Source organism: Lepisosteus oculatus, chromosome 13 (assembly GCF_040954835.1).
Source record: "Lepisosteus oculatus isolate fLepOcu1 chromosome 13, fLepOcu1.hap2, whole genome shotgun sequence".
Taxonomy (NCBI): domain Eukaryota; kingdom Metazoa; phylum Chordata; class Actinopteri; order Semionotiformes; family Lepisosteidae; genus Lepisosteus; species Lepisosteus oculatus.
The window spans coordinates 4,645,250-4,671,871 of NC_090708.1; the positions used below are offsets into that span (position 1 = coordinate 4,645,250).

At 39.9% G+C, this 26,622-nt stretch overlaps 1 protein-coding gene and 1 long non-coding RNA gene across 6 annotated transcripts in view; both read left to right on the plus strand.

Moving 5' to 3' along the window:
* Positions 1-21,684, plus strand: part of lekr1 (Leucine-, glutamate- and lysine-rich protein 1) — a 50,554-nt gene extending 28,870 nt beyond the window's left edge. For all 5 annotated transcript variants that reach the window (XM_069197627.1, XM_069197628.1, XM_069197629.1 and 2 more), the window contains 7 exons: positions 866-947; positions 6,943-7,020; positions 7,776-7,979; positions 12,757-12,850; positions 13,973-14,137; positions 14,502-14,801; positions 18,007-21,684. In XM_069197627.1, the coding sequence (XP_069053728.1) occupies positions 866-947; positions 6,943-7,020; positions 7,776-7,979; positions 12,757-12,850; positions 13,973-14,137; positions 14,502-14,801; positions 18,007-18,417 (1,334 nt within the window). In that variant the 3' untranslated portion in view covers positions 18,418-21,684. The remainder of the gene's footprint in view (positions 1-865; positions 948-6,942; positions 7,021-7,775; positions 7,980-12,756; positions 12,851-13,972; positions 14,138-14,501; positions 14,802-18,006) is intronic.
* A 3,056-nt stretch (positions 21,685-24,740) lies between these two features.
* Positions 24,741-25,472, plus strand: LOC138242207 (uncharacterized). Its single transcript, XR_011191454.1, has 2 exons — positions 24,741-24,822; positions 25,001-25,472. It is a non-coding gene; the product is annotated as an uncharacterized lncRNA (long non-coding RNA).
* The last annotated feature ends 1,150 nt before the right edge of the window (positions 25,473-26,622 follow it).

Here is a 26,622-nt window from a genome sequence, read left to right on the forward strand (position 1 = left end):
TAAATGTGCAGAATGGTATATTTTCAAAAGGTAAAGTTTGGCGATATCAGCTGAGAATATAAGCTTTTACTTGACTGCTTCCAGAAACTGTACCTGACTCTTTAGTTTTTATCTTGAATGGCTGCACTTTCCCTAATCTGTCCCTGACATAGCGGACTTCAGTGATGAGTAACATGCAGTTTAGGCCTTCTGTATTATTCACAATAACTCAACTGTCTTTCTTCCTAGTCTGCCAAGGAGAGCCAAAGTTTCATGAGTTTGCAACAGTTTGCAACTGATAACAACAGGCTATTTTATTTTATCTCGCTCTTCTGGCATCAGTTAGAAAATAAATAAGGCTTGTAGTATTTCAGTATTTTACAGGCGGTGAAAGGTTTTAAGGTCTTTAACATTTAATCATTTGATTTGTCTCTAAAAGGCCAAGCTTACCTCATTTTCTTTTCTGTTGATTTTTTTGCCTGACATGGCACATGTGAGAGTCTGAAAGAAACTGTTTCTCATGACGTTCACAGCATGCAAGTCCTCCGTCGTTATATTGGTACAAACAAATGCGTCTTGTAGTTAAGGATATCTCATTAGCAAAACAATGATAAACAGCTTTCAGAAATCATGGACATTAATGTTTCAAAGTGTCTGGGTTGCTATTTATTCACTTTGAGCAGTTGAGACACTCCAAGCGTTTTAAGGATTCTCTTATCCTCTGTGCTGTGTGGATGGAGCAAATTTAACATGCCTCAAATTGTTGTTTCAGAAAGTCCTGAAAAAAATATGTTAATGAACCTGCAGTTGATGAATTTGTTCTGCATCTTACACATCCCAGCAGAATCAGTCTTAGCCATTGCTTTCTGTGTTGTGTGGTTTACAGAATTAAACAATCAAATCAAGACTCTACAGCTGGATCTTCAGGAAAGGACATCTGAAAGGGATCGCTTGGAACAGGTGTTCACGTAAGTTCCTGCTGTTCTGTGTGAAACAATCAGGAGGCAAGCTGCTCAGGGACTTGCCTAGATTAAAAAAATGTATTTATATGAAAAGCGTTCCTCCTAGTGTCAGCAAACAGATTTGGCATTTGGGACTATTATTTTTTTTAATAGCAATCATTACATTTTTGGGGGTACTGTCCTTACGATTTCCGAGAAACATTTATAGCCTCCCTATGTTTTTGTGGTAGATACAGGGCGGTTCTAAAATCATCTTCTGAGCCAAAATATCGCAGGAACATGATAAGTGTTCATTACTAGTTCGAATTCCTTTTCGCAGTGCCTTGAACCTTATCTTCGTCCTCCTTAAGTGAAATTCTGATGTCTTTTTCTCTAGAAGAAAAAAAGTGTACCTGAATGGAAAGAAGCAGTTGGAAAATGGGTGGTTGGATACTGTATATACCCATACCCATATACCCAGTAAAGGACAGCAGTGTTATTGCCTTCTAGCCTGGTCTTATCAGATTTCGGAAGCTCAGTCAAGCCAGGCCTGGTCAGTACTGGAATAAGAGACCTCTCAGGAAACCCAGGGAAATTTATTGCAGAAAGCTGTGCTGGTGGATGAGCAGTGACCATGTTCCCCTCTGGACCAAAACTTCCTAACTATAGTAAATGTACGTAAGTCTGTTAACAGGAGACCATGTTCTGTAGGGGGTAAATCAACATCTTTGACTACTTGGTTGTTACAAGATCCCATGGCTCTGTTTGTAAGAGGAGGGGTGTTAACAGTGGTGTCAAAGATTTCCCCTAAATTCATCTGTTGAAGCAGTTCTCGACCTGACCTGCTGAACACTGGGGCCGCTGCGTGTAATGCCTGCCATGTGTAACTCAGGGGCTTGCTGCAAAGTAAAACTCTTTCAGATCTTTTAGGGTGAAAAGCGCAATAGAAAGGTGAGGAATTATTGTTAGGAGTTCCCTTTCGCAATTTATCACTCTGCAGTTATGAGCGCTGCCTGTATCACCACCCCACAAATCACTGTGATAGAACACAATGAGCGGCGGTCTTATTCACATCAAACACAACAGTTAAATTGGTTTACATATCACAGTATATCTTCAAACAGTGTGCCTGCCTTGTAATTCATAACCATTCATTTTGGTTACTCTCTTGGCATATTATAATTAGCAATTCTTAAAGCTGGGAATTCAAGGTGTTTTTTATTGATTCCTTAATTTATGGCTTGCATGTCATTCAGTTCTTGAATACAGTTCAGTCATCCTTCCCAGTCCTTTTCAATTAACAAATACTATTGACACTAAAATGTTTTCTTGGTATTTTAAAGTGTGTATTCTGAGTCTTTTTTTTCTTCGATTTTGTTGATTTCACGCATATCATTTATCTGCTCCCCTACTGCTTTTCTGGTTGTTATTGACTATGTTTCTACAACATTGGAGGCTGTGCCTGAAGTATCAACATTGAAATTCTGCACTACCATGGTAAAACTATCAGGCACCTGATAAAGCCTTAAATTAAATCAGCTGTCCAGAATGACACACATGTTTGTTCAATGGATAAAAAAGAAAGTTAATAGCCAAGGAAAAGAGCTAAAGTTATTTTTTAGTATATATAGGGATCTGATGCATATACTGTATATAGTCATTTTTAAAACATGTACAGTATATAGTCATTTTTAAAAAGGAATTTGTTCTATCAATTTTAATGAACTGATGACAAAACAAACCTGTCCATACTGTAGATATATTAGTGTAGCTCTAGAGGCTTAAACAGATTTGTTTGCTGACCTCTAGAAGATGCAAGTTCTCTCTAGTAAATGTTTCATTGGTCTCAAAACACCATCACCATTTAATTAAATTATGTCCCTCCTTCAGTACATCTCCCTTATTTTTTAGGTATCTATATTAACATGCCGCTAAACCGTATTAAAGTGAGATCCGGAGAAACAACAGATTTTTTAAAGTCAGGATCCTCTGTGTTCAGTGAAGGGATTTTAAAACCTGTCAACCAGGTCTCCTATAAGCCACATCGCTGGGAAAATCCCAAGACTGACCCAGTGCTTACAGCTGTAATACAAGTTTACAACTGTAAACCCCCATCAGAGTTGAGGGTTCCTGTTCCATACTACAGGAAACAATGTTATGTCAAGATGGTAATTTTTAACCTAATGCTGCAGCTATTATGTGATGACCTTTGGTCTTCAGTATGCACCTTAAAATGAGTTAATAATGCTGTTTGAATTTAATGAGAAGCCGTTATTTATAGGAAAGGAAAGTTGTTAAATTTGACAAGTTGTCGGGGCTTCATCTGACTGAATCCGTTCAATTATGTGAAAGCTGTCTAATGCCATAGCTTTGATATTTACTAAATCTTGTCTGTGCTTGTGTGTGTTGGTGTTTCTATGGCTACTAGGAGACCTCTGACCTGTTCCCCAGACAATCTTCTACACCTGCAGTGTCGTGGGGGTCTCCTTGGAGCTATAGAAAAACAGACACACACAATTAATTTCTAGAGTCACTTTGTTCATTAAAAAGAACTCTAGGAATGTAAAAGGGTAAGTAAAACATTAAATTTAAAAGTTTACAAGTCAAACCCCTGAGAAACTGATAAAATAAAGCACCAAATTTTAAATAAAAAACAGGCTGTCGGGACTACAGTGTTCACCGAAAACAGAACATGCTGTTCTGCACGAAAAATAACATTTTCACAATAACAGTAGGTAATAGACCCTACAGAAAGCTAAAACTATGTTGTTTAGAGTGGACACAAGTTGTTGTTTAGTGACACAAGACACAAGGGTAAGCATCCCTACTTTCACAAACAGCGCAGTGGGATCTTTAATGAATAACACCCGTCAGGGCATTAAAATTTTCCTTGGAAGTCTCAACTCCCAACACTGTCCTGTGTACAGTATTCTGAAGCATGAGAAAAGAGTGCTTGATTTAGATTTAGAAAAATTGCTTTGCACTTCATGAGGGTTCTTTTTGGAAAAAGTATGATATACCTTTTTGTGTTACCACTCTAAGACCAAGAAATCATTTTTTAATTAAAGAATTTTAAACAGTTTTTAAAAATCCAAACAACTTCTTAATAGCTAAGTAGCCTTTTTTTGTTCGGGATGAAAACCCAAGAAGAAAGATATGTCATAAACTGTTGACCGCCTGTTATGCTACAGTGTATTTAAAAGTGTAGAAAAATGTGGAGTTTTTAAGACATGGCCAGGTCTCCCTTGTTAAACTAATTGGGGATGTCTACTTTCACATACAGACTTACGTGAGAGTGTCAGTTTACAGAAATCTACTCCAAGCACTCTATCAGCTCATTTGTTGACTGGGTTATGTTCTACTGAGCAGATAATGTTCTGCTAATGCAGACTTTGTGGCCAAAATACGCTCTGTACATCTTGTGAGAAGACTTGCATGCTTCGGATTCCTACGCCATTTGTTCCCCATTACTGAACCTCAAAGAATATCCCACGTAATTTCAGGAAGAAGAGCAAGCACCCAGGCTGACACTTTGGTCTGCAATTAAACCAAACAGACAATTTGTATGTCACACTATGCGGATTTGGAATGTTCATTATAAACCAGACCTTAAATAGAATATGTAAGATCAGCAAACGCACAAATCATTCAGACATCTGGTCATGCACACCAGGAGCCTGCCAGCCTAAGAGGGAGATCAAAACTGCAGCAACCTTTTTTTGTTAGCAGCTTGTTGCCATAAACCTTCCAAATTATGAGTTTCCTTCCAATGTCTTTTGAGTGCATGTAATAATTATTAACATAGATGTGTATGCACTGAGGAGAGTATAGACAGAAACAAGAGGTTCTGGTGAAGGCGGATAATTCTCAGATCCCCAAATTTATGAGAACCATAAAACCATAGCTTGTCTTTATGCTCACAGCTTCAACCACATGATATTGGTGGGCCGATTTAAAATAATTGTCGACCCAGATCAAAAAACCTCCTTGACTTTCTACCTGGTTTCACAGATGCCCAAAATAGTATTATTTTTTTCGTTTTCTGTGAGTGGCATCTTGTGATGTCATTATCCAGTCGTGATCTACACGCCTGTTGACCCAGCACATTTTGATTAGGGTGTCGAGCAGCAACCCTTCATTTCAAATCATTTCCTTTCAGTATCGTTCTAATATTTGTTACATTCTGTAAATGTTTACATGACGTTACACGTTTAAACCACCACAAGCTTGATGTTTGGGTAGGACATCTAGTGTCTATATACAAAGATTAAAACAAAACCAAGATATTTCCTCAAGATGGTGAATTGCCCTTTTTTTTACTTTTTAAATCTACTTCTCCATTTCTCGCTCCAGAATATATCGATTGAATTTATGAAGCACTTTTCATTGCAAAGTTATGTGTATTTAGCATTTTCGTGAGGTGTTTCCCTTTACCTTAAATATACAGAACAGAGGTACAATTCTGAGTTGAAACAAGCCATAACATATACTGTAATTTACTTGCCTATAGTAGATGGAACTACAGTCATCTGCTATACAGGTCATAATGTCACAGAACTTTACCAGATTAGGAGTGTGGAGCTGCATCACCGTGTGTTGTGTTTCTCCTTCCCAGTGTGGAATTAACCTTGGCTTATTCCTTATTACCAGACTACTGTACCTTGCCCTGCTTGTAGTGCAGGCATGGGTAGCTAAATCCCAGCTATCTTAACAAGACATGAAAAAAATCAAAGTAAAATAGACCAAATGCCCTTTCCATTCACTCTCATTCTGGGAGCAGATCATTGTTTATGAGATGGGGAAACTGAGAACTGATTTAAAAGCTCAGGTCTAGCTTTGTGGATGTTTTTCCCCTTATGAATTGTGCCTGTGTAGCTCTCACACTCTTGCTGTGAGAGAATTAGAGTTCAGAAGCTTTCAGCAGACAGTATCAATCGCGATTCACCCCCCACACTGAGTCTGACCCTGGGAGAGTGTGAGAGACAGCCTGAGAGGCAAAAGGAGTTTAAAATATTCCCTCTCTCAGCAGCGAAGCACTTAACATGATGAGGTCTCAGGAATCATTATTAGGAATCCTTTGGCCTGCAGCCTTGGAAATAGATGCAGCCAAGACATCCAATAGATTTAGTTTGCTGGATCTTGATGGGGGAAAAATGATGACAGTGCCTTGGCCACCAACTGTTCACAGGACGATTGAGATAAAGAGAATTTGGTCATACAGTCAGCCTGGCAGTATTTAAGCCTCTCACCACATTGAGAAGTCAATGAGAATGAAACATGGTTGCAGAAGTATTAGAATGTAATGATTTTAACTCAGATGGTTCTGCATGTGCAGTGTTTTATATGTGTTGTTGTTGTCATTATTATTGCAGCAGGGGTATTAAAAAACACATTCTCCTCTGTTCTGTTCCATTAGCAAAACCCCAAGGCACCAATGTTTAATGGTATTATCAGTAGGAAGAGTAACGTGTTTCAGCTGTCTGTCAGGAACTCCTTTCAATTCACTAAAGAATTATCTTATTTTACTTCTAATTTGAAAACGCTCAGTGTTTATTTATGATCAAGGCCTTTCTTAAATGGTGTATGACTAATGCTGGTTTGTAGGGGACCACCCGTTTGCCAGCATGCACGACATAATTAAATCAAACGTAAGACAATAAAATGAATCTGATCAGTGCTCCATGCTTTGCTGAAGCAAACTGTTGTTTGGACCTCATTTGCTTGACTATAATTTTATACCATGCAATTAGAACTGAAATGTGAGCAATATTAAAAATCACTGAAAATGTCATTCTGCCCAGAAAGAAATGTGATTAATTTTGTACACTATCTGTTAATTTCTCTTAAGGGTTATGCGCTCCTCCATGTTGTTTCATGTTTGTTATGACAGGTTGTAACCATTAAAGATGAAAGTGGGATGCAGGGGAGAAAATTATCACAATATCTCTTAGCGACTACACCTCTTTGAAAATAAGCAGATGTATCTTAATTTTACTTCCAACATGTGTAATTATCCCCCTAGGACTATATCCAGGGAGATAGAAGATCATCGGTACAAGCAGATTCAGTTTGAGAAGGAACAAAAAGACGTTCATGCAAGGTAAAATGCATATATACATATAAAATGCATGTATACATATATGCATAGATTTACTATAATCTCTTATTTATTCACCAAATTCCTCTTTGTAAATATAATGAGAATGATATCAAGAGCATTACTCAATAAACGTACATCTGAAACAATAATCAGAATTCTTAAAGACCAAAGTTCCCAATGACATGGGGTCTGAAAACACCCTCTTTTATAAGTGTTATCCAAGTTTATAGCTTTTCATGTATATTTGTGAGGACAAACAGCATTCTGTGTCTCTATGTGCTTATCTTTAAAAGAGAGGAATAAGCATTATTTATGGGAGGACAAATTGAATCACATTCTTGTGATCAAGTTACCAAACATGAAAATCCTTTAAAGGGCATCACACTGTCTCTAAGAAGAAAATCAAATGAAACTACTTCTGGTGAGAAAGAATGCTAGGCGCAAAGGTGTTAGATTTCACGTTACTGCCATTCTTAGAAATACATATATAATAAATTGCTTTCACATGTAGGCCACATTTTCAGTGCTGTTCGCCGAGTACAGATTGCACTTGTCAGGCGATAGATGAGAGCATGCAAGTCAGACCCTCCGTACTGGAACAGAATGTGTATATAGTAATTACCTTCTGAAAACCTGATTCAGTCTTACGTAAAGTGTGTTTATACACTGCAACTTCATCTATATCCATAGCTATTATTGCACCATTTTTGTGACCTGTTGGCGAAATAACTGTGTGATGTTCTTTTCTCCTGCAGACTGTGCAGAGAGTTAAGGGACAAAGAAGAAAGTTGGCTGACCTGTCAACAGCAGGTCAGGCATTTACAGGAGCAGCTGTCTGAATGGGAGAGAAAGGAAAAGGACAGAGTGAGACAAAACTCCAGAACAGAAAATGAAAATGCAACCCTGAGAGCTGCCCTGAAGCAAGCCGAGGAGGAAATCACAATGCTGAAGAGCGAAAGGTTATCACCTGTTGCGTTTTATTAATACCGTAATGAGAGGCGCAGGAGCTCATGCATTTCTGGCAACTCGGGGGATGATGTAGTGAAGAAAAAACTAAATAAATCTGCTATAACACAGCCAGGCACGTGTTCTGTATTACTGTCCTGCACACCGGCCACTATAAATACCTCAGATATTATAAAAGAGTGAAACTCCTTAAATTAGATGACTTAGAAATCTGTCTTAATGTGCAGTGAGACATTTGCAGGTTTGTCCAACTTTCTTTCAGGCACACACACATGTGCCTCCTCTTTTCAAAGCACAACTGTTTTCCTCAGTTACCCAAACACCCTGCCAAAGAGTATAGCACCTGCAGTTTAGCTAACGTTGTAGGGGAAAACACAGCATGATTTAAAAAGAAAAACAGAATTTACCTCTTCCTGACTATATTGTTAATGACTTGTTTGTCTACTTCCTGCTGGTACGCAATAAGAGTCACCCAGTCTAACTAATCAAACCTCAGTAGCTAAGACTGCAAATATTAGTCACTGGAACACTTCTGAGATCGGTATTTGACCGTGACACTTTTTTTTCTCCATAAAAATAGATCAGAATGAGTTTGAGAGACAAATGTTTTCTTGCAAGAGCTCAAGATTGAAAGGAGCGCTTTTTGAAGTTACAAGAATACAGACAGTACATATACACACATATAAAAGTTTCATTTACTGGTAAACAATAAAGCTATTCATATTCCTATTCTGTTAAGGACATCACAACTCATACTTTAAAATGTGGGCAGAGACCACAGCAGTTATTTTGGGATCTTTCTCACTTTGCATGCATGGCTGTGTCATAAAATTGTTTTGGTTGCTGAATGGAGTAATTTAACATAAAAACAGCGAGACATTTGTGTTGGTTAGAAGTGGAAAAATAATATGCACACAATATTGAAGGATCAATTATAGAACTGTGAAATGTCTGTTATATTGGATTCATTTCTGAATCCTTTGTCCTTTGCCTTTTAAATATATCATTAGTCATTATACAATCCTACAGTATAATGTAACATAACTTCTATGAAGACCTTTATCATCCTTCATATTTAAAGTGTTTTTGCCAGTTCTGTGTAATTCCATTTCAGAGTGGAGTTAAAAGAACTCAAACGTTTGTTAGGCTATATACAGTAATGACCTACTTTAAAATTGTTTGAGAATTTTTTTGCCATCATTTATTTGAAAAATGATTGAGGGAATTCAGAGAGATATTATTGGAATTGCATATTATGGCTATTGATAACACAAATATTTTCCTTCCTCCTAATTTACTCTAGACATACAATTTGGGGGAAGTTGATGTTGTTCTCAAAATATAGTGTAGGCTAACCTGCAATATTCCTGGTAATAACGTAGTTGACTATGGGCTAGACAGAATGAGAACTTGCTGGTTATCATTTTAATTTCAATCTTATTACAAGATGGAGGACCATACTGAATAATTCAGACCAGCCTTTGGGTAAGCTCTTTCTGTAGTCTTTGTTTTGTTTATAGCACAGCACTGTTCACAGAAAAATAAAAGAATCTCGGGATATAGGATATGTTTTGTCATGTTCAGTACTCACCCAGTTTGGGATGACCGGTTGTTTCAAGACTAGGCTCTCTGACATTCACTCCTACACCTTCTCAGGAGTGAATAATTCTTGTGGGTTTGACCCTCCCTTGGACACGTCCTCTAGCAGAGCCATTCATCCTTTGAGCTGCTGCAAGCTCCATAGTGCCTGACAGGAGAGTTAGTGCTAACTGGAGGACATTCATCACTCATTGACATCACTGCGACCCTGCAGGTACTCATAGGAGTTGCTGTTCGCTGAGAAGCCAAACAATCTTTGACCAGCTTTTCCCATCTCTACCCTGCTGGTGCTCTGACACTTGGGAAATTCAGGTCATAGTTGTATAGTGACATGACCCAGGCACTTTTAAGATGACATTTTATGACTCAAAAATTCTGGCAGTCCCGTCTTATGAGAAGCAGGTTTACTAAAAACGGCTTTTTTTTTTTACCAAGCTTGTAAAACTGGTGTAATCAAAGTAGGGCAATTCTTTTGTTGACATCAGATTATTTCAGTTTTTTTTTTAAGTCAGTTTTGGAACTGAAACAAAGCAGTTCAGTTTTCTCACAGGATGCAGAAGCTTAAAGAAATAATTCTTAAGGCAGTATGACTAATTTTCTATCTCATGTTTCTGAAACTATCATTTTAATGGAGATGTTTGGTGCCTCAGCACTAAGAGATAAACTATTACCACACCAGTATATTTAACAGGCAAAGTAGGTTCTGGGCGGATATGTCATGTTCTCCTTTGTTCTCCAGTATTGCACATTTGCTCACTGTTAGCTCTCCAACCTCAAAGCTTCGAAAACAGACATGACTGGGATACACAGCCCTTTAAAAGAGTGACAATTTCACTTAAGACAGAAGCTAGCCATGGTGTATTCTGGTGCTGAAGGAGTAAATCATTCTCACTGAGAGATGAGAGAAACATATTGTCTGCAGTTTGGGGACTGCCAAATACTCGACACCATTGCAGTATTACAATCCCAAGTGTCATAGTGGAATCCATAAACGTATATGAACCTGGAGTCTTCATCCGCCCTTTTATGTCACCTTTCACATAGGCCTGCAGTTATACTGTATCTCTGGCCTCCTTAGGTAAATGGACAAAGGTGTGGACTTTCCTGTTGTCACAACAAATGGTGCTTTTCACAAATACTCTCATATGCAATTTTTATGGCCCATTTAATGGTAAACACACAGGGGAAAAGAACAAGTAGTTCACTTCTTATACCCATCGACTGAAACTCATAGTATGAATTTGATTGCAAGAGTCTCTTTTTTAAATTGGGCTCGTCTGCTTGTGAATGCTAAAAATAAGGCTTTTAGTACAGGGAATAACTAAATCGCTCTCAGCAAATGATGTAAATAAACTCATGGATGCAGCAATTGAAAGATCTTAGTGAAGGAGTCCCGAGTTTTGTAGTAAAACTGTGCTGGTAGAATCATTAGAGGTTTTCCTAGGATAGCTCTGAATTTGGAAAGCTCTGAATGTGCCTAAGATTGCAGAGCACGAAACGTGCACGCACATGAATTAACTGCTAAAACCACATACTGTTTATTTTTCCTGTGTCTTGCGAGCTGCCCTGAGGCTTGGGTGAGCTCATGCAGTTGGGGTCTTGGTCTACTAACGTACCTGCACATACTGTATAGCCTTCAATCTGAAAAAAAATGAATGCTTCCTTTAATGTCATTTTCTAAAGATATCTGGCCTCAAGAACCAAAATTAAAGACACTGCCTTAATCCTAATCAGATCCACATTCTACCAAGAATTTCTCTGGGAAGCAAAACCCAAGGAGAAGGGAAGGGACTTTTCCCAAAATAGGACAGGTGTGCACAAGCACGATGACGAATATGTGATGTGATAGGTAAAGATATATGGGATATTTTCATTGGAGTGAGTAACATATACCACATATTCCAATTAATGAAAGAAGGCTTCATTGTCAGATAATTTTATTTTTATAACATAAAGCTGAAAATTAAAGGTTTTATTGTTTTCATTTGCTCCTTACCTGAAGTTTTAATGTGCCCATACTCACTGGGTTAGATTCATTCGACCAAGTAATAACCTTCTTAGTAATATCTTGGAAGACCCTTTCTGCATTCATCCAGTTAAGTAGCACAGACTGCATTTTCTTGGCAACTACAGTGATTTACAAGACAGTTCTTTCATAAGACAAATAACCAACAGAATTATTTTGCACTGACAGTTCTGTGAAATGTTCTTTGGAACCCTTTAACAAGGGGATAGGTTAGAGGGATGTTTGCAATATGACTGCAAAAATATCACCTCCAGAAATTGTTTCTCTTTATACCCATGGAAATGCAAAATTTCTGGGAAACTGACTTCAAAACTTGGATGATAGTAATAATGAAGAGTACAGAAATGGTGGTTTATTCCCTTCAGTTTAATGCTCACTGATCTTTCATTGTAATTCACAGCAATCAAAAAATCTCAAAATATGCCATGCAGTCGCCTTTCCATATCAGTTTTTAGATAGTTTTTCTTGGTAATAGAGCATGAAAGGCATTGTTTAGTAGAAAACATCTGGAGGATTTCGATGTTTTCTCTCCCAGCTGTTTGAATTATTGCTTTCATGTTTTTGTTTGTCACGGGCACGTTCCGAAAAGACACAACAGATTATAAACCTTATGTGTGAGTGGTTAAAATTACAGCAGGATGTGGGCTCCCTACTGATTGCAGCAGATTAAAAAATATCTATTGAGATGGCTATGGCATTTGTATAGATTTTTTTTGAGCTGTATGTCCAATTAAAAAATAGATAGTATTTCTATGACAAAAGGTATTCTTATTAGAATTGTTATGCCATGCTTCTTAATTATGGTACATTTTCTGGTACGTTATTTTTCTTCTGTGCAGTGTGCAAGAAACAGTGTTATTACCCAAGGGAAGAGTTCAGCAATGGGATTATTTTGCAGTAGTACTGCAATTAAGTCCCTTACCACAGCTTTGAATTCAAATGTCATTTATTAAAACTTAAAATGTTGTTGTTAAGAATAGGCCTCAAATATTGCAAATACAGTTGGGGGTTAATACAGCAAGCACCTAAAACATCTGTCTGTGATCTTGGACTAGTCACAGACTTTGCTAAGTTATTGTGATACCATAATATAAAGTATGTTTCCCATGTGCTGAATACATATTTGTGTCTGACTTGCCTTGCAGAGAAACCACAGTACTCTCTCACCAGAGTACAATTCAGCAATTGCTAGAGAGCTTCAGACAGAAGATGGTGGATGCTGAATATCTTAGGTCACAGGTATGTTGCTGTAAGGCAAGTCTGGCTTCCACTTGAATTAATTTTCTTCTCTGCTGCCAACAGACCCAAAACGTCTTGACTCGTGCAAAATAATTTCCTAATCTGTTAACCCTGTATGACTGGCTTGAACATGCCTGCTGTGAGATTGTTTTGCCTTACATTTGAATTAAATGGATGAGTAAAAGGTTAAACTAATAAAAAAGCTGACATGCCTTTAACATACGTAAAAGGGCTTTAAAGCAACAACACCTGCGAACAGAGTTTGCAGAGTTCAAAAGAGTACGTATTTATATTTTGTCCTCTAAATCAGCTTTATAAGGAACGAAACTTGTTGAAAAACGGTCAAATCTGCAGCATCTCAGCACAGTGTTCCCATTGCAGTTTGCAAACACTGGCCCACAGAAATTATAAGGCAAGCATAATACACCACAGCCTCAGATAAAACAAAACTAAAAAAGGTGATGTCCGTTAAACAATGCCGTTGTGCTGCTGATGTGGCCTTCTCAGAACAGAGTGTCACTTGCATTTGTCCACAGTGTTGGTATTCCAGCCAAAACAATTGCAGCCGAGTCTCACAGGACTGAGCTCCGCTTGGGTATGCTCTCGAAGCTTCAGGCCCTGTGCAGTATCCATGTTCAACATCCTTCGTTTTTTTCAAGGTTGCTGGGAGTTCCTGAAACGTTGTAATATTAGCTGAAATGTCTTTATATAGAATAATTACATGAAAGACTGGTTGGTTTCCTGAAACTCACACGAATGCCTAACCAACTTAAGGAAGCGGTCACCCAACCTATTTTCTCACACAACACTTGTTCTTTTACTCTTTCATAAAATGTGGGGGCCTTATTCTGGTGTGAGGAATTTCCTTCAACACAATTGCATGCCTGGTAGTCCTTGTTTATTCTTCTTTTTTTTGACGAATGTGGTGATAACTTTTTTTTCCCCAGCACTCAATTGTTCCCTGTTCATGGCTGCTAACTGACTAAGTTGTTTTCATGAATCGGAGATTTACATCCACATTTTCACGACAAGGCTTATTTGAGATGTGTTGTACCATCTTTCCAAAACCAAGAAAAGGCACTTATTTAAATTAGTTTTAATTAACCTCATTCTTGCTTTCAGGTCAGAGAAGAACTTGAAAATGAAAGAGCCAAGCTCTCCTTGCACTTAAAGGAAAACGAGCTGAGCTTGAGAAGGGAAGCTAGTGTGGAACTAGATATCGAAAGACAGAAGTTTCAGGAATTGCTCCTGAAGTACCAACACGAGCTTGAAGAACTCAGAAAAAAGGTATTTAGTTCCCTTTTTTGGATACCAGTAAATGGGCAATAATTAACAGTTGAGGTGTATGTTTATAGGAGTCTAGTCCATCACAGGGCAGACACATAGACACACACCAGGACCAGTTTTCCCAGAAACTATAACCCACCAGTATTTTTCAGACTGCAGGAGGATATGGGGAGAACACACACTCCACACAGATAGCACCCTAGATCTGGAATTGAACCCAGGGCCCCAGCACTGCAAGGCAGCAATGCTGACCACTGACCACTGCGCCAGGGTTTATTCGAGTGGAAAGAGATTTCCGAGTAGACTAAAGCACTTAACATGCCAGGGCTTTGAATACATGCATTTGAATTTTTTTTTTCCGCAGGTGCCAGACCTTGTTCTTACTGCTACCCAGGAGCTGAAGGCTGAAGTGTTGCTACTGGAAGAAAAACTCCGGGAGGCTCATCTGAGCTTGACCGAGAGGGACAGCCGCAAAGAGGAGGAGATTGACAGTTTGAGGAAGGTGGTGTCTGCCCTGGAAAACCAGCTGGCGCACGAGAAGCACACCATTGACCACTTGCTTTCAGAAGTGAGACAGGAGGCTGAACAGAAGTCAATAAAGCTGAGCGCCGTGACTAAGGAACTGGAACAATTAACGCAAGAATCATCTCAGTTGCAAGAGGAGGTGAGCAACAGCCACAGCACGAGGTGTTAACACAGAGGGTCTATTCTAGCAGCAGCCCCCTGCACTGAGTCACCATTCCTATTTTGTCCTGTGGCATGCTCGTTTTCTGGAGGGCCTTCTGTTCGCGGCTGTGTGCTTGGCCAATCCACACAACGCGCTGGTTAGTCGAATTTTACAGCTGACATACTCTTTTATGCTGAATAGAAGGTGCTTCTTTTTGTAAAGAAAAATGCCCTCTTATGTCCTGCCTTTCATGGCATTTTAAAGATAGCATGAAGTCATTTTCATATCTGTTCATGATATAAAATCAATGCCAGGGGCCTGTGCACGCCTCGGGCCCTGTGTTTTTTAATTCCACACTTTCAACAGCCAGTTATAATAGTTTTATTGATTCTGAAGCGCTTACATTTAACAGTTTATGAATACTGCATGACAGGGATCACATAGGGCTCCAATGATAAAGTTCCATTTGAGAAGAAGCAGGAAAAAAAAAGGTCAGATGTATTTCTCATTTTTCTTTGTTGCTGTTAGAAAATCTAAAAAAATTGATTCCATAACAAAAAAAAACTGCCGGGCTCTAACGATGTCCATTTAATCACCAACAGACTGAGCCCTGATTTGATAGTGATTAAGAGGTCACGCACCCTTCGGCTTCTTTAAGGTGGAACTTGGTGTGTTGCGGAATAGACAGGCACTGTGGAGGATCCTTTCCTCTTCCTCGTCACGCAGTGTTCCTGTGTTAGATGGGCGGTGAAGAACTGGCCGCGCTCTCCTGGGATCTGGCAGGGTGGAGCCCGGGGAGATTCTGCTCTCACCACGCAACAGCGGCTCCCGTTGCTCAGTGGGGGGGAATCTGGAATTGGCACGAAACCGTGCGAAGCCTAACCTTACGGGACTGCTGCCTTGATTTTCTTATGGCTCTGGTGCTCTCATCTCCTCTCCTTGGCTCTGGGTTTTGCGGGCGTCTTTAAATCATTCAAATACATGAAAGACTCAATTAAGAGATAAGATAAGATCACTTTATTGGCCATATACATTCTCTTGCATTAGGAACTCATCTTTTCGCATACCCCTGCTTGCTCTCCATGAGACACAGACACACAGGTAGGGAGAGAAGCTGGGGGTCAGAGCGCAGGGTCAGCCATTTGGACGGCGCCCCTGGAGCAGCTGGGGTTAAGGGCCTTGCTCAAGGGCCCAATGGAAAAGGATTCCTCTGCCAGCCGTGGGATTTGAACCAGCAACCTTCTAGCCACAGGCACAGATCCTTAGCCACAGAGTCACCACTCCACACTGGTCATATAAAAATTGAAGAAAACTAAGGCTTCTGAAGGACTGGAGTTGAAGTCCCTGGAACTGGCCTGGGGGACAGAGATCAATAAGACATGTGTCTATTTATTTATCAGGTTTCTGTGAACATTGTGGGAGTAAAGGTGTGGATAAAGCACTGTGTTTGGGAGAGGTTAGTCGTAGCAACAGTAGTAATAAGAATCACAAACCGAAAACAACAATGTCAGAAAAGCGTTAACTTACAAGCAACAGTGAGACATGCAGTAAAGCTGGTAAATGTGTCCACTGGTTCTTGAACCCACTTCTTTCATTGAAAAAGGCATATTGAAAGCATGTGTCACTGTAAGTGCGATTCCTTTTGTAAAACTTTAAATTCTGTAACAGAGAACTAAAGGTTAACTTGAAGTAAAGGTTAATCTGTCAGGTTAAATGTCATCAAAACCTGACCTTTTTATAAATTGGACTTGTAAAATACAAACAGAGATAGTTGATGGCAAACCGAGTGGTATTTCTGTTTTCGGGACATTTCAAGTAGAAACAGATCACAAATGTACTTTATTTAGTTTGAAGTTTTTCTCTCGTTTCCGGCATTCTTTGGTTCTTTTTATGATTATGAGGATTGTCTGGAAACGGGTATTTGAGGAAGACAGTAATAAAAATGCAAAATTCATGCCTGGATAGAAAGGCATGATCCAGCTCTTTAAAGGGAACAACTTTATTTTTAGCAGCATACTGCGTGTCACTAATTTAAAGGAGAACAAAAGTAACAATTGAACAGTGAGCAAAGCTGGCTGACAGTGCCGCCGTTCTTTGTCTTGAAGAATAGAACAGGGGCTGTCCAGCGTAAAAGGATCAGTCTGATGTTTCAGAGGGAATTAGGAAGTGAGTGAAGAATAGAATGTTACTAAAAACAGAATGAGAAAGCACCTTATCTTAGAAATTCGCAAACGCATTGTAATCAGCATGTGTATTATTCTATATATATATATTATATAGAGAGAGATGGAGGCACAGTTCTTGAGTCCTAGGTTTGATTCCAGACTGGGGCACTTTATGTACGGAGCTTCTGTGTTCTCATTGTGGCCATGTGGGTTTTCAGGATGTGCTGTTTTTTCCTCCCATGGCCCAGAGACATACTGTCCAGGTTATTTTGCGTCTCTGAATTGTCCCCGGTGTGTGTATGTCCTGTGATGGACTTGCAGCTCTTCCAGGATGTATCCTGTCTCGTGCCCATTGTCTGCCAGGTTATATTCCAGCTCACAGCTGTTCTTTATTGGACTAAGAAATCTTTGAGAATAGATGGATATGTGCATTCTTGATTGTGCCTTTAACCTTTCGTGTAACAGCTCTCTATTTGAGCTAGCTTTCACATACTATGAGTTATTTCAGAACATTAAATGTAAATGCCAGACAGGTTTAAAATTTTTTATGCATGCTGTATCAAAGAGAAAATGATCGAATCAGACAAGCAAAAATATGATCTGAGCTTGTGCAGATTTCAGTCTCCAAACCTTTTACAGCTTTGGCTTGAACATTCACCGTGCAGCCAATAGGTGGTGTTATTACATACGTCTTTGAAGAGCAAAATCAGCTCCAAACTTGTGGCAGAAGCTTTCTTTGGCTGGCAGGTGGGGGGGATATTGGGAAATACTTTACATCCTTGTTTCCAAGTATGCCAGTATGAGGGAAGAATATTGTTTTAAATGCACATTTCAGAGTCAATCAGCAAATGAAACCGCTCTGCATTCTGGCCATTAACATGATGTAAATGTGCCGTGAGCCGACTGCATGTCAACTGGCTTTAGTCTGGTTTACGTGCGGTATTGCACTGATTTCTTGGATGTGATTAGGGCCTGATGAGTGCAACATGCAGGCATGCAGCCCAGATGAGCGCCGGTGCTGTGATCTGTGCTTTCAGAACTCCCTGCTCCAGGAGACAGTGCGCAGGGAGTGTGAGGAACGCTACGAGCTGACGGAAGCCCTGAGCCTGGCCCGGGAACAGCTCCTGGAGCTGACGCAGCTTGGCAGGGGGCTCCAGCTCTCTCGGCACTCCGTCAGGCGCGGCAGCCTGGCCTCGACCCCTCCATCTGCCCAGAGCCAGGGCCAGAGGAGCGGCAGCAGCAGCCGGGGCTCGGAGATGCAGATGAAGCGTGACAGCGTGACGAGATCCAGCGGATGCCCCCAGATAGCTCCCAGCTCCTGGCTGGGCAGCGGGAGTAAGGGGATACCCCCAATCCCCCTTCCACACCCTCCACGGGGGAGCGCATCCTCCATGAGAGAGTCCAGGCAGCGAATCGCAGCTGCGATAAGGAGGCCAGAGAAAATGTGAGTCACCAGCGCCTGAAGAGAACCCCTTCGCTGAATGTTTTCCATGTGATCAACATCACTTTGCAAGACTTTCCCATTTTTATTTTTTTTAGGTATTTTTTTTTTATTAATTGGCAGGCGTAATGTTGAAAATCTGCATGGCATGGAACTCATTTCCTCTTTAAAACGCTCCACATGGGATGATTCTTTTAAACCCTTCAAGTGCTGTCTGACACTGGTCTTCATTGGCCACCGATCACTGTCACGACATAGCTGGGAATAAAAAGAGGGGTTTTGTTATCTTAATTAACAGTCACTGTGTTTTTGAGGAAGTGCAAGTCGGAATTGGCAGAGTATTTTGAACAGTTAAAGTGGAAAAATAACTGATTTCTTACTGTTTCTGGAACATATTAATTTCTATGAACTCACTTTATATTGGTCCTTTTTAAAGGTTTTTACCAATGTTTTGAGTGCCAGGGGATGGTATTTACAGGAAACTGCAGTTTGACTAAAAGTATCCTGTTTGCATTTGAATGTTAATTGTACTCTGCTGGGCAGAGACGTCTAGTTGTATTTTTGTTAAAATAAAAAAGCTCTTTGGCAGGTAAATACTTTTTTTATGAGATCAAGTGATTGATGCCCATAAAATTAGTCAAAATCCTGTGCTTAAAAAATGAACTTGCATTCTCTGTTTAAAAAAAACAAAACCTTGGTTTGTGGATAACATTTAACAGACAAATAGCAGGCTTGAATGGCACAGAAGTTTGGCAGTAATTTACGTTAAAGGCTGCCTCAGAATGGATGAGCCTGACTGACTACAGGCAAGCCTCCGAAACCCAGGAGATATTAAAGCATTAGCATAACCTGGCAGCTGTCTGCAACCCCAGTGTGTTTCCTTTTAGACCTTTCACAGGTCCTGAAGGTGGGGATGGTCATGTATCGGACACAACCAGCACTTTATTGACTCTTTTTGTAACGAAAGAGATCGCCGCCTCTGGAGGTGCTTCCGTTCAACACAGAGGAGCCTGGCTTCATGCCTTGGTTTTTGTGTACATAAGACGGGAATCGGTTTAGTGTGAAAACTGAGTAATCATCTCAGTGATACGGCCCGCACAGCGTTCCACCATGCAGCCATTCGTGACCTGTGAAACTGATAACCATGTGATTGCAAGGGAAACCTGGGCATTAATCAGGGTTTCAGGGTGTATATAATTGTATTAGTTGTCGTTGCAGTTTGGTGAATTTGGTTTCAGTTCCTGCTTCCCTCCCCTTGCGGAGAGCAGGTGTAGCTTTTGTTCCCAGTGTGAGTGACTCACTGCTCACGGGCTCCAGCAGTCCTGTGTGAGCCGCCTGCCGTGGGTCTCACGCTCCACAGCTTCACATGCAGCCCTGAGCTTAAATCATTCCGTCCACGGGCCAGTGAAGGACAAACAAATTGCATAATGCTTCCTGCTAACAAGCACCCATTTGTGTTTTCAACCTCTTTGTCATCTGTTATCCTTAGAGACACCCAAGCAGTTTCAAATGTGAGCTCCGGCCTGTTTTTACAAATGTAACCTCTAACAAACTAAAGCCTCAGCTGTATTGCAAAATTGTGTACTATATACACACGAAATAAAAACAACACAGGAAAAACTTAACCAGCCTGTAAACATCCCTTTCATTTTCAACTGCAACATTTTAATCAGTTTAATGTCTACACAGTCAGTGATTTAAAGTACTTTTTTATATCAGGCATGTAAAATAAGGAGAGAGTGTTCTGGTATCGTTCTTCATGAACTTCAGTCCTTCTGTCGAAGTTCAGAAACTGACAGTCCATGTTTCAAGAAAATATTTGATTTTTTTCCCCCTGAAATACACTAAGTTGTGAAGTCTTTTCATCCATCATAATTACATCTGAATTTCTTAATTGAAAGCTAAGCATATGAAGCGTATGAGCAGATATTGATTTGGTGCTATGTTACTTTTTCCACTGAAGTAATGTTATGTGTACAATTGTGACATGATTAATCTAACGGCTCTGTACAACTTCATAAGGATGCAAGCGAAGGGACATTTAAAGAGAACAATAAAGGAAAACTGTTCTTTTGGCCATTTTTCATGTACCTCACATTGACGTAATTCTTTTCTGAAAACAGGAAGGAGGATACCGGCGAGCACACAATAACCTGTTTTCCAATATCTTCGGCCCAAGGCCCCCTTTAACCTGGGAATAATAGCACAGATAAAAGAGGTTACGTTTCTTTTAAAAAATGTTTAACCTTAACGTGGCTAAATTTACCCCTTATTCTCTTTCCTGAGAAAACAAAAAAGTACAGCCAGAACGTTGGCGTGGCTCAGCAGTGTTTTGCAGATTTGGACCTGTAGATGTTTGTGCTGCCAGACTTCACAAGTGAACTGCCAGCAGCAGGGGGAGGCTCTGGTAAGCCCTGGGTGTCTGTGGACTTTCAGAATGGTGTGACTTCATGCTTGAATGGCATATCCAGCCTACTGTGATACTATTTTTCCTGTGAAGTGTGTTGTTATTCCCTTTGTCAGAAGTGCTTAACGTAAAAGAACTGAAGCAGGCAAAAATGAGAGTTTACAACCTCCAAAAAGAAATGCAATAGATTTTTGGCTGGCCCCAACGCAGTTCAGTTTCAGAACTATGGCTGATAGCAGGTTATAAGTGATCCTGCTCTGCAGTGACATTTGATGAATTGAACACATTTGTTTTTAATTCAACAAGAATTTAAAAAGTCAACAATTTGGCAACAAACAAGCTTAAAGGGTGAAAGAGTTAAAGCAATTAAAAATGGCAACACCAGTATTATGATGGATGTCCTTCCAGTGTATTAATCTCTGCTTCTGTTCCTCTGTTTCCTTGTTCTCTCACCAAGAATGTTTGGTTAAAACTGTTAATAGTTTTGACATAATTCGCTTCTAATGTGATCTGCACCACTGAGGGTTAAACACAGCAGGGATCCCCATGGTAAAGTAAGTCCGGGTCTCTTAACAGAATGCATTCATTAAAAAACTTACAACTTGTATGTATCATTGTCATGTCTTAGTTTTCTGTCTCTGTGTCTGTACCGAACATGAGCACAATTTGTTTAAACAAGTGTTTTAGAGCACAGCTATTGCTACGGCCGTATTTTGAAAAAAATCTGCACATTAAAATACTTATAAATGATCATTTGTAATGTGTCCCACCCAGACCAATTCCATTGTATGTACTTAAAATGGATCGATGTCTTTGCTCATAGATTTCCATGTACATTGTCAGATAGAAATTGAAATCTTGCACACTACTTTCACGTACATGTTCAGAAATCAAATATTTGCTCACTTTCTGATAAATCAGCTGTTTTCTTGGTGAACTGCTGCCTGTGAGCGTGCTTGGCATTAATTGGATTTGCTTTAAAAAAAAAACTACCGGAAAAAAAATAATGAGAGAAAACAGCTTTTTGTACTTTAGGCACTAATGAGGGAGCCAGAGCTTCATATTTAATTGGGTTTGCACTTTTTGTTCCTTCACTGGGATAAAGTCATTTGTTATGTTCACCTTCTCAGCTTATACACCAATGTTTCAAAGTATTGTAGAAAGTATTCTAATACTTAGTTGCCATGCAACATCATTTGGACCCCAGTTTTTTAGCCCAGCAGGATTACGGTCGCTGTTCCTGTCCAGGACAATGATTTCTGATAACAGATGGCCTTAAAAACCATTTGCTCAAAACAGGTAACAGGCCTTTTTTATTTGTTTGGTTTCCAATTTTCTGAACATCAAAATACTTCTAAGAGGACCTCTCTTAGGTAAAAATGGTCTGTAGTCATTCCCTTGCAAGCTCCAACATTTCATCTGCGAGAAAGCAGGGAAAACGTTATTACAGTTCCTGTCAAACTGGGTTGAAGGTCACTGTATGAAAGAAGTGGTATTCTAACGTTGTGTGTGTTTGAGTTCACAGTTTCCCATGAAAAGACTTCCTAATTGAGAAGTTACTCATCAAATTTGCTCAAACAAAGTTTCCGTCACTAGTCACTGTTTCTGTTTCTCATCGTAAAAACAAAATCAAAGGAAAGACTAAATCCCGAGTGTTTTGCCTTTTTATTACATTATATTGTTTCTGAACTCTGAATGTCTGAAATTCATCAGTATCGAATCCATATATTTGAAACTGAATCAAAACCTCTACTTTAATAATACTGTGAATACCCATACAATATTTCTGAAACAAAACTGCTAGAGAGAATGCAATATTAGCACAATAAAAATAACAACAAGTGTTTATAAGGGCAGGACGGTGCTGGGCCTCTGGGTTCAATTCCTGGACGGCCATCTGTGTGGCGTTTGTATGTTCTCACCGAGCTGAGTATGAGTTTCCTTCGAATGCTCCGATTATCTCCCACAGGCCAAAAACATACTGGCAAGGTAGTTGGCTTTTGGGATAATCGGTCCTGGTGTGAGGGTGTCTGTGTCTGCGTGCCACCCTGCCCTGTGCCTGTTGCTGGCCAGGACAGACTCCAGTTCCCTGCGACCCTGAATTTGAATCAGGTGGTTAGAAATGGACGAATGGATTAATATAAGAGTCACTAGGCCTGTCCTTTTAATTCTCTGTGAAAACCATCCGCACATGTGACCCTTCTCCTTCATAGAAAATGCCTTTAAACCGTGTGGACATCTCTGTCTGTGATATATGTACATTCCAAGATTCAGCTGTCCAGCAAGCCCTCCCACACCTGCGATTTCCTGTCGCCAAGACAACAGGGGAAATATGTGGAGTATTTGACAGTAGGGTGGTGGGAACACAATGTAGGTGTTAGGAGCTGGAATGCAAGCTGCCGGCAGAAAGTAACTTGAGGAGCTTTGAGTACAAACAAGTGCTTATTTGTACTTCAGTGCAATTGGTATTTTTAAGCATGCCATACGTTGCCAATATCTATCCATCCTCATTAATTGAAATTTTCAAAAGTTAAACCTAAAGTTCATTTTAAAAAAAAGCGCAAATTACAGATCCTAAAATCTCCATTAAAGCTTCAAATGTAATATGACCACACACAGCAGTTTTGTCACTTCAACCGTTTTCATTGATACAACTCATTTTTTGGTTTTCCATGACGATTTCACTCAACCCGTAGTAATAGTTTTAGCAGAGGAGGATACAGTCCTTGGTTGTGTCAGGCAGATGTCACAAGGCAGTTTGTAATTGTAACCTGGCTCATGCGGTTTAGTACTCTTGCACTGGCCTGGCATGAAGGAAGTGTCTAACTGGGAGGAGAAATGCCGGAGGTTAATGCCTCGGCTGTTCCTCTGCAGCACTCAGATGTCAATTTCATAGCTTTCTCGCAACGGTTGTTCTGTTTCTTTCTGATCACTACATAAGATTGTGTCACGCAATTTTTTTCACAGGATTTACCAAATGTCGCTTTACAATTGGTTCGGTCGCAACTTGAAGATGCATAAACCACATTATTCCCATCCTGTACAGAATGGAAAACCCATAAAAACATAAATACATATGGTAATTATTTCTGTCCTAATATTACACTCCTATTCCACAGGAGATGCAAGCACCGTGTTAATTAAAGTACCAATGAATGTGTGAGCTAACATTTCTGTCGCTCAGACATAGCTGAGGAAACAAAGTATGAAGTCTTACTGGATCTCCTGGAAGTGCGTATAATGTATATTATCTTAAATGTATAGACTGCATTGCACTTCAACTGTAAAAAGTTAAAGCACTAAAAATACTTTTACAGCTCCCTGGTGTACCCTACTGGAATTTGAAAAAGAAAAAGGAATGTGCGCTTTAACTTTTTCTCCAATTTCCATAAAATGCCCGAAGCTGGAGGAAAACTGGGGGAAAGCTCTCCTCACAGATATTGCGAGCAGCTGTGCAGTTTCGTGATGCAGAAATGAAAGACTGAAGAAATTTGGCATGGCCCATAATTTACAAGCCACTCCCTGTTGCCTGGATTCAGAATCTGTAATTCACAGTCCTGTGTTTGTGTGTGCTCTCTTTTTATAGTGGTCTCTGTGTTGCCCGTGAGTTGCTCAGTTTCCTTGGCAACATGAAGTGGTTGTAACAACAGAGACAGTACACATCATCGTGTTGATTAATCTTTCCAGCAGCGCCGAAGTAAGAGTGAAGATAGGAGGAGAAACGCATTGCTTAACACACTGGCATTTCCCTGAAAAATTTAAGTACCCCCGCCAGAGAATTCTCTTTCCCTCATCACCCTCAGCACATGGGTGGAGACAGCTTGCCACTCACCCACTCTGTAAACTCTCTCCAAAGATAACCTCGGCAATTTTTGAAGAGTAACTTAGCTAAGTTTTAAAAAATTGAACATATTTACTTGATTTTTTTTTTAGAAAAAGGAAGATTGGCTTAAGTTGCCGCTGACAAGAAAGGGTTCTGCACTCCTGTGCGAACAGGTGAAAGAGGTCTGTTATTTGCTTTTAATACAATAAAAAAAGCCATTCTTTACCTAACTTACGTATCCATCTAAATACGTTATATTTAGAATTAAGAAACGTTCAACCTTAGGCCAGTCAGGCCGGCTTGCCTGTTGGTTACTAGCAGACTAAGGTACAAAGAATTCTATTTATCCCGTTCTTACAGGATCCCATGGAGTCCACCTCAAACATACCTGGTAGACGGGTCCAGGCTCCCAGTGTCACAGTGTCTCCCAAGTGCAGACTTGAACGGTCCGTAATGGAATGTGTGTGTGTCCTGGGGTCCTGAGCTAGACGAGCACGGAGAAGAGGAGAAAACATCACACACCTTGGCACCCTGAATGTGCAAATCGTTAAATCCTTAAGAAGTCCATTTAATTAATGAAAAATATCAATGCACTGATGAATTTACTCTTGTGCCTCCACCTGTTTTAAACATCTCATTAATTCACTTTCACGAATGAAAGATCCATGAGCAAATTGCATTCATGCAGACATTGCAAAGTACCGAATACCAAAGCTTTGTGCTTCTACAGCTTCACCTTTTGTGCACATTCTTCTGAAATGAAGCAGTGTTGTTTTATGGAAACTGGGTGACGGGAGGTACAAATTAAATGCACGTTTTTTGTTCTCGAGAACCAATGTGGATTTTTCTATGTATCCGAAATGAACGTTCTGTGCAGTATATTCTTCTACGTTTGCGTCACTTTAGGGTGGCCCACGATGCACTATCGCTTCTACAAAAACCTCACTAATGTGACTCAATGCACCACCATACAAATACTGAAACTACAAGAAAATTTGATTTTATAATAGGATAAAGATGTAGCATTGCCAGGTCAGTGATCACCAGATCTCGGAAAACGGAGACAAGCTGGGCCTGCTCAGTATTGGAGACACCTAAAACAGTCCAGTTGGATGCTGCTAGGTGTCTTGGTGAACCAACAGGTGGCACTTTTCCCTCTGGGCCTTGTAAAGGGAGCACTTCAGCAAAGTGACTGTGGCCAGTGACATCAAACTAAGGTTCTGACCTCTTATGGTCATCAAAGATATAATAGGATATCTGTCAAAACATTCAGGGGCGCTTTACTGAAATCCACCCTGATGTTGGACAATCTTGCCTCTCTCACATGTGCACTTAATTTGATTAGTGAAGCATTTCTCTCATCTCATCTGTACTGGCACCAGGTGGGTAGTGAATGGGGCACAATTCTAAGAGCTTAAGTGCTTTGGGACAAAAAACACTTTAGGCATTTTAGGAGAGTATTCACTACATATCACGTTGTCTGAGTGCATGAATGCATGTTAATACAGGAAGCCCTCCAGTGCTGCTCTGTTGAGGACATATACCTTTTTAGCTCTATCATAGCACATTTTTGCTCACCCCAACTTTAATCCTTTCAAATCCAAGATTAGTATCAACAGGACTTTTGTCTGCAACCTTTACCATTCCTCACTGCACAGGTGACCAGAACCCCTACAACAATGTAAAGCTTCATGTAAGTTACTTTAGGACAGGTATTTTAATTTGTCACATTCTCATGTCTCTAATAAAATAAGCAAGTCCTGCAATTAAACTTTGCAGCTCAGCCTGCCACACTTATAACGTAACAAAACCACAGCTCCTGAAATTCTAGAACAAAAGACAATCCCAAAACTGTAGGATGTTGATACCCTCTAGTGGGTAACAAACTAAACTACAACTGGTCACTAATGCAAATTACCCCACTTGACAATCCTGACGTCTTGTTCAGTTTGCACTTGATGTACTGACATTTCTAAATGCAC